At 43.5% G+C, this 21,040-nt stretch overlaps 1 protein-coding gene across 1 annotated transcript in view; it reads right to left on the minus strand.

Annotated features, from left to right (window-relative positions):
• Nucleotides 1-3: 3 nt before the first annotated feature.
• Nucleotides 4-21,040, minus strand: part of LOC124550642 — a 35,065-nt gene continuing 14,028 nt past the window's right edge. The window contains exons 2-3 of the mRNA XM_047125366.1: nucleotides 15,196-15,397; nucleotides 4-7 (exon numbers count right to left, since the gene is read on the minus strand). Coding sequence (XP_046981322.1) covers nucleotides 4-7; nucleotides 15,196-15,397 — 206 coding nt within the window. The remainder of the gene's footprint in view (nucleotides 8-15,195; nucleotides 15,398-21,040) is intronic.

Here is a 21,040-nt window from a genome sequence, read left to right on the forward strand (position 1 = left end):
AATTCACCTATGAACGAGGACAGTATTCGATACTGTAATGAATTTTGCCACTTCAGAGCTTTCGTACCTCAACTGAAACGTTCAATCCCGTATAAATTTCGGCCTGACCTGAGTTAAATATGTACTTAATGGGGGTAGGACGTCAAACGGGCCGACTTGGAACAGGAGAGGCACCACAGGACATTTTAATTTCCACTGTCTGTACTTTTACAAGTAAATTCATAAAACTTTGCCAGCATGACCAGGAAGGATTCAGGATTCACACTCGTAGCAGCGGAAGTTCAAAAGCCTAACAAAATTTTTTATTTTACATGTGAAATTTCATCATTTTTTCACTTACTATCGGCTGCATTTGTTGCTATAGGTACACTTTTCTTCATAAGTAAGAGATACTGTTCGATGAATTTTGCACAGCATACAAACCATACTTACAGGTGTCCGAAACTCTAGAATCTATTTAATTTATGAAAAAATGAATGAGCTGTTACGTTTTAAACTTTGTGTTTAGAAAAAAATCAAATTTTGTAGTTAATTATCTCAGTTTTTACCACAGTTTTTAATAGATTTGGGAAATTCTAGAGTTTTATACAACTGTAAGTATGGTTTGCATGCTGTGCAAAATTCATCAAAGAATCTCTCTTACTTGTGAAGAAAAATGTACCTATAGCAACAAATGTAGCCAATAGTAAGCGAAAAAATGATGAAATTTCACATGTAAAAAAAAATATTTTGTTACGTTTTTGCACTTCCACAGCTATGAGTGTGAATCCTGAATCCCTCCTGGTCATGCTGACAAAGTTTTATGAATTTATTTGTAAAAGTATAGACAGTAGAAAATAAAATGTCCTGTGGTGCCTCTCCTGCTCCAAGTCGGCCCGTTTGACGTCCTATCCCCCTTAAATTATATACAGGGTGAAAACTATTTAAACCGACAAACTCTGGGAGGTTGTAGGGGACATCAAAACAAATATTTTTCCCTAATGTCATTTTTTCCTATGAGGATTATTTAAACGGGTGGAGGCCGTATTACGCTCTTCAGTTGTAGGCAACTGCTGTCCAGCACTGTAGTAGTGCATTGTCTCTGTTTACTAATGGATCGATACACCTGGAGTGAGTACACTGATATGGTTGGTGCGTATTGCGTAGCTCACCATAACCGACGAGCTTCACAGCGGGTTTATCAACAACAATATCCTAATCGCCGTATCCCGCACCATACGACCTTTGCTGCTGTGTACCAGTGTCTGCGTGAGACCGGGTCATTTAGCAGATCACCTGGACAGGGACGCCGTCGCACGGTAAGAACGCTGAAAGTTGAGGAAGCTGTCTTGCAGCACGTGGAGCGGCATCCTTCAATCAGCACTCGTGCAATTGCACGTAACATGGGGACGAATCAGACGAATGTAAGAACAGTCCTTCGAGAGCAATTGTTACGTCCATTTCCCTTACAGCGTGTCCACAACCTGGAACCAGTTGATTATTCACCCAGAGCACAGTTTTCACAGTGGTACCTGGAACAGTGTGAAATGCATCCCACATTTCCATCCTCTGTGTTGTTTACCGAGGAAGCAATGTTCGGGCGTGATGAAGTCTTCAACATGCACAATTCGCATGTTTGGGGTGAGGATAACCCACATGTCACAGTTACTATCGCTCATCAAGTATGGTTCTACGTTAATGTGCGGGCCGGTGTTGTTGGGGACTGTTTAATTGGGCCGTATCTGCTACATAGGCCATTAAATGGCAGGAATTATTGGAATTTTCTCGCCAGAGCATTGCCAGAATTGCTGGAAGACATTCCGCTCCCTACCAGACAATGCATGTGGTTCCAAAATGACGGGGCGCCGGCACATTTCAGTCATCGTGTGCGTCGATTCCTGGACCTACGGTTCCCGGAAACGTGGATTGGCAGAAGCAAAGTGTTTGTTGGATTAATTAATTTGCCGCCAGAGAAATCTTCCTCTGCCGGCTTAAATACTCCTCATAGGAAAAAATGACATTAGGGGAAAATATTTGTTTTGATGTCCCCTACAACCTCCCAGAGTTTGTCGGTTTAAATACTTTTCACCCTGTGTATGGCACATCTAAAGATAATATTGCATACGTATATTTGATCATCAAAACACTATTTTTCTGACAATATAATTTTATTTTTCATATCGATTCATTTAGCAACATTGATCTTGAACCATGAAAATTAGTAATCACAACTGTTAACTAAAATAAGTCAATAACTACTTTACGGTGAAACTAACGTTATTATGCTTTATCATGCAATCAGAATTTCTGGTTTCATTTTTAATCTTTCTAATTTTATTATCGATAATTGAATCGACAATTATACAAAGACCGGAAGCTGATAGTTCTTACAGTGTCGAAATTTACAAACTTCATTATTAATTATTAGGCGCATAAACCTTTATATAAATATTTCCTGAAAACATTATGTAAATTATACCTCAAAAGTAATTTCAATTAAGACAGTCATAATAAAATCATTTGAACTACATCCTCTTCTAGAAGGCTCTGAGCACTATGGGACTTAACTTCTAAGGTCATCAGTCCCCTAGAACTTAGAACTATTTAAACCTAACTAACCTAAGGACATCACAAACATCCATGCCCGAGGCAGGATTCGAACCTGCGACCGTAGAGCGGTCGCGCGGTTCCAGACTGTAGCGCCTAGAACGGCTCGGCCACCCTGGCCGGCTCTTCTAGAAACATCTGGAACTATGTATGTAATATTTATAAAAATTTTAGGCGCCAAAAGTGCCACAATAGTTTCAGATTGTTCAAAATGTTCAAATTGTGTGAATTCCTAAGGGACTAAGCTGCTGGGGTCATCGGTCCCTAGACTTACACACTACTTAAACTAACTTATGCTAAGAACAACACACCCACCCATGCTCGAGGTAGGACTCGAACCTCCGGCGGGAGGAGCCCCGCAATCCGGGACATGGCGCCTCAAACCGAGCGGCCACTCCGAGCGTCTCAGATCGGTTAATGTAGCTATCAACTTCCTTACAATGTGTTGAAATGTTGCACGAGGCATTTACTTTACAAGTGGTGTTGTAGAAAATATCAATAAGTTATGAATAAATACTGTTGGTGTCAAAAAACAAAAATATTCCAGCGTCATATATTGAAACAAAAAAACTTTGGACTTACTAATTGGAAAGCATAAACAGGAACCGACACTCTAGACAACGAGACAGCCATACCACGAATAATGAAATTATCTGCTACTACACTGCTGGCCATTAAAATTGCTACACCACGAAGATGACGGTTTACAGACGCGAAATTAAACCGACAGGAAGAGGATGCTGTGATATGCAAATGATTAGCTTTTCACAGCATTCACACAAGGTTGGCGCCGGTGGCGACACCTACAACGTGCTGACAGGAGGAGAAATGCGTACCATCATGATTCCGACTTTGAATAAGGTCGGGTTGTAGCCTATCGCGACTGCGGTTTATCGTATCGCGACATTGCTGCTCGCGTTGGTCAAAATCCAATGACTGTTATCAGAATATGGAATTGTTGGATTCAGGAGGGTAATACGGAACTCCATGCTGGATCCCAACGGCCTCGTATCACTAGCAGTCGAGATGACAGGCATCTTATCCTCATGGCTGTAACGGATCGTGCAGGCACGTCTCGATCCCTGAGTCAACAGATGGGGACGTTTGCAAGACAACAGCCATCTGTACGAACAGCTTGACGACGTTTGCAGCAGCACGGCCTATCAGCTCGGAGACCATGGCTGCGGTTACCCTTGACGCTGCATCACAGACAGGAGCGCCTGCGATGGTGTTTTCAACGACGAACCTGGGTGCACGAATGGCACAACGTCATTTTTTCGGATGAATCCAGGTTTTGTTTACAGCATCAGGATGGTCGCATCCGTGTTTGGCGACATCGCGGTGAACGCACATTGGAAGCGTGTATTCGTCATCGCCATACTGGCGTATCACCCGGCGTGATAGAATGGGATGCCATTGGTTACGCGCCTCTGTCACCTCTGGTTCGCATTGACGTTACATTTCAGATGTGTTACGACCCGTGGCTCGACCCTTCACTCGATCCCTGCGAAACCCTACATTTCAGCAAGATAATGCACGACCGCATGTTGCAGGTCCTGTATGGGCCTTTCTGGATACAGAAAATGTTCGACTGCTGCCCTGGCCAGCACATTCTCCAGATCTCTCACCAACTGAAAACGTCTGGTCAATGGTGGCCGAGCCACTGGCTCGTCACAACACGCCAGTCACTACTCTTGATGAACTGGGGTATTGTGTTGAAGCTGCATGGGCAGCTGTACCTGTAACCGCCACCCAAGCTCTGTTTGACTCAATGCCCAGGCGTATGAAGTCCGTTATTACGGCCAGAGGTGGTTGTTCTGGGTACTGATTTCTCAGGATCGATGCACCCAAATTGCGTGAAAATGTAATCACATGTCAGTTCTAGTATAATACCTTTGTCCAATGAATACCCGTTTATCATCTGCATTTCTTCTTGGTGTAGCATTTTTAATGACCAGTAGTTTCTGCAGTTATGAAATTACGGAGGCTGACTTATTCCACCGTGTACAAACTCTAGAGACTGATTGATGAGAGGATACGGAACATGTCCGAAAATGCATGGTTTCCACGCTAGAGACCATTTATTCAGTCATACACTGTTACAAAGACTGTGGTCCAATACACGCTGTATATGCAGCCACATTCACAGTATGTGGTGAAAATGGTTTCCATGTGCCTCAACGCTTGCGTCGTAGCGTGTTCTGTCTCACACGTTCATATCGGCCAGGCTGCATCCAGTGTCAAACGCAGCATGAATACGCTGCTGCAATGTCTGAACATCTGGAATGGGATCTGCATGCACGATACTTATGAGATGGCCTTATAACCAGAAATCGCACAGGTTGCGATCCGGTGAACGAGCAGGCCCCCTCGTCCAATCCATCGACCAGGGAAGACACGACTGAGATGTGTCCTGACGTTAATGGTGAAGCGGGCTGGAGCACCGTCATGTAGGAGCCACATAACCCTTCGAATCATCGATGGTTACTTCTTCCACCAGTGGAGGCAAAGTCACTCGTTAGGAATGCCGGTAGTTCCGGTCTGTTAGGCGATGAGGAAGGAAGACTGGTCCCAATATACGGTCGCCAATTATCCCAGCCCACACATTCCTGCTGCACCGATGCTGATGATTCCCCGTCACCATACTATGGTGATTCTGATTACTATCCCACAGATGACTGTTATGAAAGTTGAAGATACCACTCCGCATAAAGGTGGCCTCATCTGTGAATAGGATGGACGACACAAATTCCCGGATCTTGGTTGCCTGATGAAGAAACCAGTGACAAAACCGCTCCCGATGTGGAAAGTCTGTCGTTACTAAGCCCTGCACACGCCATAAGTGGTACAGGTAGCTACAATTGTCACGGAGAAGGTTCCACACGGTCGTATGGCTTACCCTGTACTGGCAGGCTAACTGCCTTGTACTGACACGGCTGTCGCCTTCCACAGCGTTAATCACATTTTCCTCCAAGTCTGGTCTCTCAACATTTGGCGTACGTCCTCCATAATTTCCTGCCTTCTGAACCGACATTGTCTCTAACAAAGGGCTAAACACTGTTGCAAACACTATATGCAGTTATTGTTGTCGACGGGGATAGGTCTCCTAATATAACCTTGCTACCCGCCTCCTGTTGCCATTTGCCTCTCCATAAGTAAACACCATGTCGGCAAGCTCTCGATTCGAATACAGAACCATTGTCTACAAAGCTGTATCACATCCAATGCAAGGTGAGTCAGCAAGAGAAGTGAATCGGAGACAACATTACCAATTACCAATCGGATGTACGCGAAAGAACTTGCCCCCCTTCTAACAGCCGTGTACCGCAAGTCTCTAGAGGAACGGAAGGTTCCAAACGATTGGAAAAGAGCAGTGGTAGTCCCAGTCTTCAAGAAGGTTCGTCGAGCAGATGCGCAAAACTATAGGCCTATACAAGGTGCATTCAAGTGCTAAGGCCTACGATTTTTTTTCTAATTAACTACTCACCCGAAATCGATGAAACTGGCGTTACTTCTCGACGTAATCGTCCTGCAGACGTACACATTTTTCACAACGCTGACGCCATGATTCCATGGCAGCGGCGAAGGCTTCTTTAGGAGTCTGTTTTGACCACTGGAAAATCGCTGAGGCAATAGCAGCACGGCTGGTGAATGCGCGGCCACGGAGAGTGTCTTTCATTGTTGGAAAAAGCCAAAAGTCACTAGGAGCCAGGTCAGGTGAGTAGGGAGCATGAGGAATCACTTCAAAGTTGTTATCACTAAGAAACTGTTGCGTAACGTTAGCTCGATGTGCGGGTGCGTTGTCTTGGTGAAACAGCACACACGCAGCCCTTCCAGGACGTTTTTGTTGCAGTGCAGGAAGGAATTTGTTCTTCAAAACATTTTCGTAGGATGCACCTGTTACCGTAGTGCCCTTTGGAACGCAATGGGTAAGGATTACGCCCTCGCTGTTCCAGAACATGGACACCATCATTTTTTCAGCACTGGCGGTTACCCGAAATTTTTTTGGTGGCGGTGAATCTGTGTGCTTCCATTGAGCTGACTGGCGCTTTGTTTCTGGATTGAAAAAGGGCATCCACGTCTCATCCATTGTCACAACCGACGAAAAGAAAGTCTCATTCGTGCTGTCGTCGCGCGTCAACATTGCTTGGCAACATGCCACACGGGCAGCCATGTGGTCGTCCGTCAGCATTCGTGGCACCCACCTGGATGACACTTTCCGCATTTTCAGGTCGTCATGCAGGATTGTGTGCACAGAACCCACAGAAATGGCAACTTTGGAGGCGGTCTGTCCAACAGTCATTCGGCGATCCCCCAAAAGAATTGTCTCCACTTTCTTGATCATGTCGTCAGACCGGCTTGTGCGAGCCCAAGGTTGTTTCGGTTTGTTGTCACACGATGTTCTGCTTTCATTAAACTGTCGCACCCAAGAACGCACTTTCGACACATACATAACTCCATCACCACATGTCTCCTTCAACTGTCGATGAATTTCAATTGGTTTCACACCACGCAAATTCAGAAAACGAATGATTCCACGCTGTTCAATTACGGAAAACGTCGCCATTTTAAGTATTTAAAACAGTTCTCACTCTCGCCGCTGGCGGTAAAATTCCATCTGACGTACGGTGCTGCCATCTCTGGGACGTATTGACAATGAACACAGCCTCATTTTAAAACAATGCGCATGTTTATACCTCTTTCCAGTCCGGAGAAAAAAAATCGGAGGCCTTAGAACTTGAATGCACCTTGTATCTCTGACATCGATCTGTTGTAGAATTTTAGAATATGTTTTTTTCTCGCGTATCATGTCATTTCCGGAAACCCAGAATCTACTCTGTAGGAATCAACATCGATCGTGTGAGACCCAACTCGCTTTATTTGTTCATGAGACCCAGAAAATATTAGATACAGGCTCCCAGGTAGATGCCATTTTCGTTGACTTCCGGAAGGCGTTCCATACAGTTCCGCACTGTCGCCTGAGAAACAAAGTAAGGGCCTACGGAATATCAGACCAGCTGTGTGGCTGGATTGAAGAGTTTTTAGCAAACAGAACACAGCATGTTGTTCTCAATGGAGAGACGTCTACAGACGTTAAAGTAACCTCTGGCGTGCCACAGGGGAGTGTTATGGGACCATGGCTTTTCATAAAATATATAAATGACCTATTAGATAGTGTCGCATATTCCATGCGGCTTTTCGCGGATGATGCTGTAGTATACAGAGAAGTTGCAGCATTAGAAAATTGCAGTGAAATGCAGGAAGATCTGCAGCGGATGGGCACTTGGTGCAGGGAGTGGCAACTGACTCTTAACATGGACAAATGTAATGCACTGCGAATACATAGATAGAAAGATCCTTTATTGTATGATTATATGATAGCGGAACAAACACTGGTAGCAGTTACTTCTGTAAAATATCTGGGAGTATGCGTGTGGAACGATTTAAAGTGGAATAATCATATAAAATTAATGTTGGTAAGGCGGGTGCCAGGTTGAGCTTCATTGGGAGAGTCCTTAGAAAATGTAGTCCATCAACAAAGGAGGTGGCTTAACAAAACACTCGTTCGACCTATACCTGAATATTGCTCATCAGTGTGGGATCCGTACCAGGTCGAGTTGACAGAGGAGATAGAGAAGATCCAAAGAAGAGCGGCGCATTTCGTCACACGGTTATTTGGTAACCGTGATAGCGTCACGGAGATGTTTAGCAAACTCAAGTGGCAGACTCTGCAAGAGAGGCGCTCTGCATTGCGGTGTAGCTTGCTGTCCAGGTTTCGAGAGGATGCGTTTCTGGACGAGGTATCGAATATATTGCTTCCCTCTACTTATACCTCCCGAGGAGATCACGAATGTAAAATTAGAGAGATTCGAGCGCGCACGGAGGCTTTCCGGCAGTCTTTCTTCCCGCGAACCATGCGCGACTGGAACAGGAGAGGGAGGTAATGACAGTGGCACGTAAAGTACCCCCCGCCACACACCGTTGGGTGGTTGGCGGAGTATAAATGTAGATGTAGATGTAGATTACTATGGCAGGAGAAGGCATGACATGTGAGGAACAGTACCACCCTCTAGGAGGAAACCATGGATACTGTAACTGCGGCAGCATGTGGCAGCGCATATTAGACCGTAGTCTCGGTAGCAAAGTATGATTTAATAAATCGTCTGTAGCACGGAAACCATGCATTTCCGGATATAAACTCATTAGATCTTTTTTGTTCCGTATCCTGTTATCGACCAAACCCTAGAGATTGTACACAGAGGAAAAACTTGCCCTATAAAAACGTTGACAGAACTAGAATAGGTAGTTCAACGTGGGACATTTACTTTCTGTACGTCTACGAACATTTTGGTAGTATGGGGTATGTAACATTATAATACCGATGTTTAGTGAAGCACTCCGTACATGCATATTTCGAAATCCAAGTTTTTGTGTTGAGACGTTTGGTGTTTTAATGCGATGTTGTGTAGTCAGATAATCACATTACTACTAGATTCTCGATAGCTTAAGCTAAGTGAACGAAATAAGTTCACGACTTTAGTTCAGTTATAAATTATTGAATACATATGGACCAGTGTGCTGAAACCCAACATTATCCATATAGATTAATGCTACATGAGAATTAAAACAAATGTACGAAATACCGATTTTCGGCATTATAACTACCATTTTGTAAAATAATTCAGAGATAATTTAAGGCGACAGACATAAAGAAAATCTTCTTAGTTAAATAAAATGTTAACGTTGAAATTGAGAAGAAAAATCAAGTGTAACTGATTATTACATAAATGACCTTGTGGATGACATCGGAAGTTCACTGAGGCTTTTTGCAGATGATGCTGTGGTGTATCGAGAGGTTGTAACAATGGAAAATTGTACCGAAATGCAGGAGGATCTGCAGCGAATTGACGCATGGTGCAGGGAATGGCTATTGAATCTCAATGTAGACAAGTGTAATGTGCTGCGAATACATAGAAAGATAGATCCCTTATCATTTAGCTACAAAATAGCAGGTCAGCAACTGGAAGCAGTTAATTCCATAAATTATCTGGGAGTACGCATTAGGAGTGATTTAAAATGGAATGATCATATAATGTTGATCGTCGGTAAAGCAGATGCCGGACTGAGATTCATTGGAAGAATGCTAAGGAAATGCAATCCGAAAACAAAGGAAGTAGGTTACAGTACGCTTGTTCGCCCACTGCTTGAATACTGCTCAGCAGTGTGGGATCCGTACCAGATAGGGTTGATAGAAGAGATAGAGAAGATCCAACGGAGAGCAGCGCGCTTCGTTACAGGATCATTTAGTAATCGCGAAAGCGTTACGGAGATGATAGGTAAATTCCAGTGGAAGACTCTGCAGGAGAGACGCTCAGTAGCTCGGTACGGGCTTTTGTTGAAGTTTCGAGAACATACCTTCACCAAAGAGTCAAGCAGTATATTGCTCCCTCCTACGTATATCTCGCGAAGAGACCATGAGGATAAATTCAGAGAGATTAGAGCCCACACAGAAGCATACCGATAATCCTTCTTTCCACGCACAATTCGAGACTGGAATAGAAGGGAGAACCGATAAGAGGTACTCAAGGTACACTCCGCCACACACCGTCAGGTGGCTTGCGGAGTATGGATATAGATGTAGAGATGTAGATTTATTAATGTAAATATTGAACTAATTGTTTAACATCCGTGTATGAATGAATGTGGTGACGAAAGAGAGAGTATGAGTTTGTGAGTCTTGCGGTTTTGTTTTTATCCTTTGTCAAGGTTGGCTTGATGATTAATAATATAAACCCATAAATGGGGAAAATTGTGTGATTTAACAGATTAATCTATCCTGGAACGTACATCATAATGTTGAAGTAAGTACTGTACTTTTCGTTTAGTTTCATTTAATGTAATATATTCCCGAACGTGGATGAAGCGGAACTTAAATTTCATAGTTCGAAGGAAAGAAAATGTCTCAAATGGCTCTGAGCACTATGGGACTTAACATCTCTGGTCATCAGTCCCAAAGGAAAGAAAAAAATTAACAACATTTAACATTTTTATTGTATTGAACATACAAATTATTGATGCGTAAAACCATCCACAGACCGGCCGGCACACCGGACGTCGACACCAATCCGCAACAACGGTCCTAGTGGAAAAGCCCAGGCACTCCAAAATCCAAAAAAGCGAGAAGGCGAAGAGCAAAGTGAAGAGCATGATCATCGTTTTCTTTGATACCAAGGGAATTGTGCACAAAGAATTCGTCCTACCCAACCAAACAGTGAATTCCGCGTACTACTGCGGCGTTTTGCGACGGCTCCGTGAAATCGTGCAGCGGCGACGGTCCGAACTTTGGCGTCGAGGGAACTGGCTGGTGGATAACGACAACGCTCCCTGTCACGCGTCTTTGCTCACCAGGACCTTTTTGGCAAAAAAAAAAAAAAAAAAAAAAAAAAAAAAAAAAAAAAAAAAAAAAAAAACATGGCGGTTGTACCCTACCCACCGTACTCGCCAGATTTGGCACTTTGCGACTTCGCGCTATTCCCAAAACTGAAACTCAGGTTGAAAGGCTGTCGGTTCGACACTCTAGAGAGGATTCCAGAAGCATCACTGGCGGTGATAAACACCCTCAACGAACATGACTTCAGAAAACGTTTGACCAATGGCAGAAGCGCTGCGACCGGTGTGTACGTGCAGATGGGAACTACTTCGAGGGTGATGGTGACCGTTAGTCCAAAGGTAAGGTTTTCAGCAGATGGCAGCACCAGTCCCGAAAATTTGGAATAGCACCTCGTAATTTTAGACGTTAGTATGGTGGTGAAGGCAACAAAAGAAAAGTTCGGAGTAGGTATTGAAATCCATGGAGAAGAAATAAAAACTTTGAGGTTCGCCGATGACATCGTAATTCTGTCAGAGACAGCAAAGGACTTGGAAGAGCAGTTGAACGAAATGGACAGTGTCTTGAAAGGAGGGTATAAGATGAACATCAACGAAAGCAAAACGAGGATAATGGAATGTAGTCGAATTAAGTCGGGTGATGCTGAGGAAATTAGATTAGGAATGAGTAGTAAAGGAGTTTTCCTATTTGGGGAGCAAAATAACTGATGATGGTCGAAGTAGAGAGGATATAAAATGTAGACTGGCAATGGCAAGGAAAGCGTTTCTGAAGGAGAAAAATTTGTTAACATCGAGTATAGATTTAAATGTCAGGAAGTCGTTTCTGAAATAATTTGTATGGAGTGTAGCCATGTATGGAAGTGAAACGTGGACGATAAATAGTTTGGACAAGAAGAGAATAGAAGCTTTCGAAATGTCGTGCTACAGAAGAATGCTGAAGATTAGATGGGTAGATCACATAACTAATGAGGAGGTATTGAATAGAATTGGGGAGAAGAGCAGTTTGTGACACAACTTGACAAGAAGAAGGGATCGGTTGGTAGGACATGTTCTGAGACATCGAGGGATCACAAATTTAGTGTTGGAGGGCGGCGTGGAGGGTAAAAATCGTAGAGGGAGACCAAGAGATGAATACACTAAGCAGATTCAGAAGGATGTAGGCTGCAGTAGGTACTGGGAGATGAAGAAGCTTGCACAGGTTAGAGTAGCATGGAGAACTGTATGAAACCAGTCTCAGGACTGAAGACCACAACAACAACAATGGTGGTGAACCACCTACAGCAAAAACTATACTTCATTGGCTAAAGTCTTTCAACGAAACCGGAATTTTTTTAAAAACAAAATCACCAGGTAGACCGAGAACTTCCGAAGATGTTGAACAGATCCGTATTTCGTGTGTTCAAAGCCAAAAGAAGTCATTGGCCAGATTTAGTTCACAATTAGGAGTGCCTAAAGGTTCTGTGTATGATGCTGTGCGTAAAAGACTTAAGTTGTGCGCCTACAAATTCAACTGTTACATGAAATAAAAGCTACTGATAAACTCGAAAGGTATGAGTTTGCTGTAGACTTCCTACGCAGAACTGGTGATTATATAAATTTTTTGAAAAAGATTATCTTTTCTGATGCTACATTTCATGTTAGTGCAACAGTTAATCGTCATAACCGCAGAATTTGGAGGGTAGAGCATCCACACGAAGTTATTCAGCATAAACGTGACTCTCCCAGAGTTAATGTCTTGTAAAATTTGATGGAAGACCGAGTGACTGGTCCTTTCATTTTTGTAGAAAAAACAATAAACGGGGACGTTTACTGTGACATATTGACAGAGTGCGTCTTTCCCCAAATGGACGATATTGAGGCGGCAAAGAGGTTTGTGTGTTTCCAACAAGATGGCGCCACACCTCATTACAGTAATCATGTGCGTGCAGCTCTTGACACTCGCTTTCCGGGAAGGTGGATAGGCAGTGCTGGCCCAATACCTTGGCCACCACGAAACCCTGATTTACCCTTACTGGACTTTCTCTTTTGGAGCCACATAAAAAATGTTGTGTACTGTGAAAAGATCAGAGGCATCACTCATTTACGGGAAAGAATCGTCGCATCGTTTGGGACAGTTACGCCTGAAATGTTGGTGGATACGTGGCGAGAAGTGGAATATCGTCTCGACGTGTGCAGAGCAACAAATGGATCCCACGATGATGTCTACTGCCATTAAACAAAACTTGAAGGAATTCTCTTTCATGATATGTACTCATTGATGTAATTTATCATTAATTTCTCCATTAAATTTGTACTTAAAACAAGGGAGTTCTTTTTCAAACACCCTGTATTGTAATGGAGCATGTTACAAATAAATAAACAGAAAAATGAAACACTGTTATGCGGCCTGGCTGTAAACTGTACTAGAGATGGGTAGTTCGTGAACGAACGGGTGCAAAGGAACGGTTCACCAAGATGAACCAAAGGACCGAGGAACGAATTCCAAGGAACGATCGGTTCATAGTTCACTTCGGTCGCGACGGTCTACTTATAGTTCCCAGGAACGAGGAACGATCAGTTCATAGTTCACTTCGGTCGCGGCGGTCTACTTATAGTTCCCGGGAACGAGGAACGATCGGTTCATAGTTCACTAGTTCAGTTCGGTCGCGGCGGTCACTTCGGCAGTTCTCGTTCCAGACTCGGTCGTGTGCTCGTCTCAGTCTCGGTCTCCCTCGGTCGCACTCGTCGTTCTTCGCATGGCCACCTGTCTCAGTTCCACTGCCGACTGCTCCTAGTTAGTTCAGTATCCAGTTGTTCGTTTCGTTTACTGCGCTCGCCTATTTTACATGTGTTCCAAACTGTTCTTGCACTTGGTTCTGGCTATTCAGCGTCTACGACCGGTAATCAAAAAGTACTTTACAGTTACGTAAATTACATAAAAATTAAGTTGTATGTAATAGGTAAGTCTTTTCAGGTAACAAAAGGGCATATCAGCTCACTTCATTATATCGATGAACAGCAGAAGACATACTTAAACAAGGCAAGTTTTTTTTGTTATTCTTATATTTTTTGGTTTCATCGACTTGATTTAGCAGCTAACTTTCAATAATTTGCTTAATTTTTAGTGTAAGAAAATTCATATTAAACGATTTTCGTGTATCTCTCATACACAAAACATTTCATTTAGGAAGGCTCTCATTACTTTTAAGATTGGTTGCTTCCAATTTGCATTACCTGCTAGTTTGGTTTCTTTGAAAAAAAAAAGTGGGTTGTGGGTCATTTTGGCTCAGTAGCAAAAGCGGTGCCTCTCCATTTGAAAAGACATAGATCGCCATAAAATCATATTTACTTATTATCTCAAAAACATTTGTTCAGAACGAGCTTTCAAACCAAAAACTTTATTACTGCGAACTTAATATTATTATTATTGCTGCATTAACGTTAATAATGCAACATAAAAACCTAATTTTTACTAAGCGTGTGACGCAAGTATGAGAAAACCACATTTTATTTTATGCTTCCATGAAGTCTCTACTTCGCCTACGAACTCAGAGACAACGTGAAGTATATATAGGGTGTAAACGATTATTGTTTACAACGAAGCATAGCTATGTAGTGGTAGTCGAAACGAAGAATTTTATACAAGACACTTGTGGTCTATTAAATTGGGAAACAGCCACCAACAAGATTACAAGACTACATGAGCTATAGCCCATGCGCGTCGCGTGAGATTTTCATGTTCCCTTCTCCAGCTCTCTACACATCGTCATCGATTGTTTCGCAATTGTTGCTTGCATTACCTTCTTATTTCTTCACTGATAATTATTACATGTTTGTTTGCTGTATCTGCTCGCAACGGGCAACACATCGTCCGTAATTGGCTAGCAGTCGGTACTCGGGGCCGGTTTTCCGTGCGCCACTCTATATTATTTCCCTGCGATCGGCCACACAAGGCTACGGTTGGCTAAACGACAGGCTCTGCAGAATCACAGAAATTACTTGTAAAAGTGTGTAAGAATTCTGTAACGAATAAAAACTCTATACATCAGGGGGGAGGCAAGTGCCCCCTCTTGGTGCCCCCCATCCCTCAGTCACCTACACTACTAGTTTTCAGTGTTTCATAAGAACCATATACCAAGCACAAACGAACGAGTAAAAATGAACGGTTCCCAAAAAAGAACGATCAGCAGTGAACTAGTTCCCAAGGATGAACGAGTTTGCCCATGTCTAAACTGTACGTACTTGGTGACCGAGGTGAGTGCGGCGTGGTTGATGTTGGCATTCGGCTCGCACTTCCTCGACAGCTTGCCGATCGCCACGTCGTGGTCCAGGTGGCGGTCGGAACCACTGTAGACGCGGATGTCGCTGACCACCGCCACCACCACCTCCGGCTGCCGCACGTCCGCCATCGACTGGTACTTGGTGCCGCCCAGGAAGGCCGTACCTGCGCAATGCCAGTAGTGCCCTCACAAATGCCAGAATAGTAGAGTATTAACTATCGCAACATAGATCAACTCAAACACAAGCTGTTTCCAGTCGACATCTGACTCATGACCACACCAGCAATAAAAACAAAATTAGTGAAACGATCCAAAATGGTTCAAATGGCTCTAAGCACTATGGGACTTAACATCTGAGGTCATCAGTCCCCTAGACTTAGAACTACTTAAACCTAAGGACATCACACACATCCATGCCCAAGGCAGGATTCGAACCTGCGACTACAGCAGCAGCGCAGTTCCGGACTGAGGCGCCTAGAACCGCTCGGCCACGACGGCCGACCGTGAAAGGGTCCAGGATTTTTGGTAGGCATGGCAGAACACTTTAATTACGATGGAGATGCACTCACAAAAGTAGAAGTAGATTCCGGTAAGTCCCAGGGAAGTGTACTGGGACCCTTGCTGTTCATGTCGTTTATTAAAGATATTGGCGAGAATATTAATGTAAACCTCAGAATTTTTGCAGATGATGCAGTTGTCTACAATGAAGTACTGGCACAACATACTTTTCTCAGTACTTCCCATTATACTGGGTGATCAAAAAGTCAGTATAAATTTGAAAACTTAATAAAACACGAAATAATGTAGATAGAGAAGTAAAAGTTGGCACACGTGCTTGGAATGACATGGGGTTTTATTAGAACAAAAAAAAGTATTGCTAGACGCGTGAAAGGTTTCTTGCGCGTGTCGTTTGGTGATGATGGTGTGCTCAGCCGCCACTTTCGTCATGCTTGGCCTCCCAGGTCCTCAGACCTCAGTCCGTGCGATTATTGGTTTTGGGGTTACCTGAAGTCGCAAGTGTATCGTGATCGACTGACATCTCTAGGGATGCTGAAAGACATCATCCGACACCAATGCCTCACCATCACTCCGGACATGCTTTACAGTGCTGTTCACAACATTATTCCTCGACTACAGCTATTGTTGAGGAATGATTGTGGACATATTGAGCATTTCCTGTAAAAAACATCATCTTTGCTTTGTCTTACTTTGTTATGCTAATTATTGATATTCTGATCAGATGAAGCGCCATCTGTCGGAAATTTTTGAACTTTTGTATTTTTTTAGTTCTCTTAAAACCCCATGTCATTCCAAGCTTGTGTGTCAATTTTCACCTCTCTATCTACATTATTCCGTGATTTAGTCAGTTTTCACATTTGTACTGACTTGTTGATGACCCGCTACCTTTTCTTCAGTCCATACTGCTCCATAAAACTAACTTAAGAAACTTTAATCAAAGTTTTAAGTCTTACGAGGGGAGGTCCTGATTATGTTATTACAGATTTACTTCAAACTTTGTAATCCTTTAGTAGACTATTAAAACAACGCAATGTGTCGAATAGACTGCCAGAGACAGGGCACCTCGTGTTCCTGCTGCTAATAAGGCGAGTACCCCATTCGTTTGTTATATATTTTTACGAGCTTCTAACGGGAGCGACTTATTTACAGATACCTATGTAGTTACTAGATTATTTTTGTTGTCTCTTGTGTGTTCGAGTGCTTACTAGGCACAAGCTTTTATTTTAACAACAGCGTAATGTACAATACTGCCATTGTTATCGCCCTTGTATTGTATAGGCTTTTGTTTGTTTTAGTTAGTGTAGGTCAGAGTCGTTTAGACCATTAGTGAGAGAGCACTTCGAATTCCTGCTGCTAATAAGTCGAGTACACCTTTCGTTTGTTACATATTTTTATGAGCTTCAAATAGCAGCGACTGCAGTAATGGATAGGAACTGTGATTGCTGTGTACAGATGCCAGCTGAGTTGGCGACCCTTCGCTCACAGCTCCAGGCTGTGTTGACTTCTGTCATACAGCTTGAGGCTGCTGGCAAGGAGCATCACTGTGGGGGTTCGGACGTCGAGCAAGTCACACATGTCCCCCGAACGGTCCACTGCTGTGGCTGTTCCAGGTACTGCCTGCACTGAGGTTGACCCCTCACCTGTGGTCGAGTGTTAGATCATTCCAAAGTCTGGCAGGCAGCAAAAAACTTTCTGAGGAGCCAATTGTAGGGCCTCCCCAGTTCGTTTGACGAACAGGTTTCGGGCGTTATCTGTGGCTGACGATGTCTCTGAGCTGGATGCAGTCGTCCCCCCTACTCCAGAGGAAGCTTTTCGGCCCACAAGGTCTGGGCATTCACAGAGGGTGGGTTTGCTGGTAGTTGGGAGCTCCAACGCTAGGTGCGTAACGGGGCCCCTTAGGAACATGGCTGCCAAGGAGGGGAAGGAAGCCAGTGTGCACTCCGTGTGCATTCTGGGGGGAGGCATTCTGGGTGTGGAAAGGCTGCTTCTGGATGCCGCGAAGAGTATGGGGTGCAGCCAACTGCAGGTGGTGGCTCCTTTCAGTACCAATGACGTGTGTCGCTTTGGATCAGAGGAGATTCTCTCTGGTTTTGGGTGGCTAGTGGAAATGGTAAAGACTGACAGTCTTGCTTTCGAGGTTAAGGCGGATCTCACCATCTGCAGCACTGTCGATAGAACCGACTGTGGTCCTTTGGTGCTCAGCCGAGTGGAGGGTCTGAATCAGAGGCTCAGGCTGTTCTGTGAGCGTGTAGGCTGCAGAGTTCTTGACTTGCGCCATCGGGTGGTGGGTTTCCAGGTTCCTCTTAATAGGTCAGGACTCCACTACATACAGGAAGCGGTTACACGGGTAGCGGGAGCTGTGTGGAAAGAACTGGGTGGGTAAAACACAGTTAGGTAGTTACAGCAACAATTAGTACTGTAGTTGTAAATTGTCGCATCTGTGTTGGGAAAGAACCAGAGCTCCAAGCCCTAATAGAAAGCACTGATGCTCAAACAGTTATAGTCAACATCCTTTTCCCAGGATGTTGACAATGGCTCACAAAGAAACAAGAAAAACGGTATGCAGCGAACTTTTGGAATAGTACGAGAATGGTGGAGATGAATTTCTTGAAGGAATTGCGACAGGTGAAAACATGGCTCCATCATTTTTCACCAGAGATGAAGAGGCAATCAATGGAGTGGCATCATGCAAATTCACCCAAGGAAAAAAAAAATCAAAACTACACCTGCTGCTGCAAAAGTTATGGCTACAGTGTTTGTCAATTCCGAAGGACTCTTGCTTGTGGACATCATGCCAAGTGGAACCACCATAAATTCTGATGCATATGTGACGACACTGAAGAAACGTCAAGCTCGACTGAGTCGTGTTCGACCATATCGGCAAAAGCAGGATGTTTTGCTGTTGCACGGCGATGCACGGCCACATGTCAGTCAAAAAACCATGGAAGTGATCACAAAACTCGGATGGACAACACTGAAACACCCGCCTTGCAGTCCTGACTTGGTTCCATGTGACTATCATCTCTTTGGGAAACCGGAAGACTCTCTTTGTGGAACAAAGTTTGAAGATGATGACTCCCTTGTGCACGCTGCCAAACAGCGGCTCCAACAGGTTGGTCCAGAATGTTATCGTGCAGGTATAAAGGCGCTGGTTCCAAGACAGCATAAGGCAGTTGAGAGGGATGGAAATTATGTGGAGAAATGAAAATATTGTTCCTAAAGGATGTATCTACACACTGTAAAACTTTCAAACATGTAGAATAAAAAATGGATTAAAAAAAAAGAAAATAGTGTCATTATTTTTGGAGTGACCCTCATATGATTCCATGATGATGTTACAAACTTTCTAGGATGATTGAGAAGATAAATGTATCAATCTGTGGTAAGTGTCCCTGTACCGGAAATGAACAAGTCGAAATTTACATACGAAAACCATACTGATGCCTCTGACAGTGGAGGCAACTTTCAGAGGGGTAGTATGGAGCAAAACAAGAAAAAATGTCCAGTACAAATGGGCTCTAAAACGCATAGCTTAAAAGCTATAAGCACTTGTTCAATACAGATGTGTTCCACAGCAGCGAAGTCGAACAAGTCCTCATAGCTCCTCAGGTACGTAATTTAGAGACCATATTTACTGGGCATTTATTCCTTATTCTAAAAGAATTTCAATTAAAACAGGAATGAAATAACACCAGAATTATCAAGATAACCTAGTTTGATGTTCGGCTTTTCTCACAACAGTACAGCATAATTTCTTAATTCAAGGGAAAATTCAGTCGCACAAAAAGGTGGTTCCACGCCTTTATTTGCCCATTTTCTTGTAATTAAATAAAATTAGTAATTAATGCCAAATTTGGTTGCACCGGTACATTCAGTTAAGTTCTAGTTTAAAATTTTTATCACATTCTTCCTATTTCAGTCATTTAAGGAAATTTCAAAAATTCGGGACAAGAAAGAAGAAACTGTGCAAATGTGTTGTCGCAATCAGAATTAAAGGCATTGAGGACAAAGAACGAAAACTGAGGGCTGCCTCCAGGAAATGATGTCTGGTCACCTTAGTTTAATGACTAAAAGTATAATAGGAGACCTGCATTGTTGGGCAGTTGAATATTGGTGGTGGTTGACGGGCAGGGGATATCAGGGAGACCGACGGTAGTGAGAAAAGAGGGGGCCTAATTTTCAGTTAACGCCTAGGACGGCAAAACACCTGGCAACCGCCATGGTAGCAATGCAGCATTTGTATTTGTTTACATGAGGCTTATTCCCAAGGGCACCTCACACGAGAGACGGATCGAAGCGATGGGTGACCAGGCGCTTCGTAGATTGCACGTGCGTGGGCAAATCGCAGCGATCGGTAGCATGGAAATCCCAGACAATCTGATGGATCGCAATATAGCTGTCTGACTGTTTAGCAGCGGTGTGTGGCAGTACGACCCGTTTCTCTGTTTATTAAGCGTGGTTGTGCAGTTTTGTTTCGTCTGGCTCTGCCCATCTTGAGTAAGAAATATACGTTAGAATTTACAGTTATCGAGGGACCACGAACTACCCTGGGAAGCGAAAGCCGGAGCTGCCATATAAATTAAGAAGTAATGCAAAAAACACCCTCCGATTTTGCAACTACCAGCACTCTGAAGCTTGTACCACAGAAGTAGAATTGATGGGAAGTTCGTGGTAATAATCACGATACAGTAGGCTCCATATTACGATTTTGAGTTATTTATGATATAATTACGCGCATAATTAAAGGCTTTAACTTCATACATATCTACTGCAACGTTTAGAGGGCGTTTTAGATGTTCAGGACAAATCTATTATACAGTTTTACCCAAGTTTCTTGACATTTCTTAATACTTTAGCAAGAGTTACGGTAATCAGTAGTGATGCTAAACATCTCCACAGACACAGCGAGTAAACTGTGTAAATACCTGCAGATACACTATAAGACTAATGAATTATAAGGAACTGAGCACTAATAAATGTAAAAATAACTCTATTGGCGTACTGGCAAGATGTACAAAACCCGTTTGGTTTCAGTTAAAAAATTTGATATGTTGTGTAAAGTAACTTAGAATTTTGAGGCTGAAAACATAGTCCAAGTATGCTGTATTCTTTTTATTATCTGTGTGATCGGCCAATTTCAACCTTGGATCGCCGGCCAGCGTGGCCGAGCGGTTCTAGGCGCTTCAGTCTGGAACCGCGCGACCGCTACAGTCGCAGGTTAGAATCCTGTCTCGGGCATGGATGTGTGTGATGTCCTTAGGTTAGTTAGGTTTGAGTAGTTCTAAGTT

Source organism: Schistocerca americana, chromosome 9 (assembly GCF_021461395.2).
Source record: "Schistocerca americana isolate TAMUIC-IGC-003095 chromosome 9, iqSchAmer2.1, whole genome shotgun sequence".
Lineage (NCBI taxonomy): Eukaryota > Metazoa > Arthropoda > Insecta > Orthoptera > Acrididae > Schistocerca > Schistocerca americana.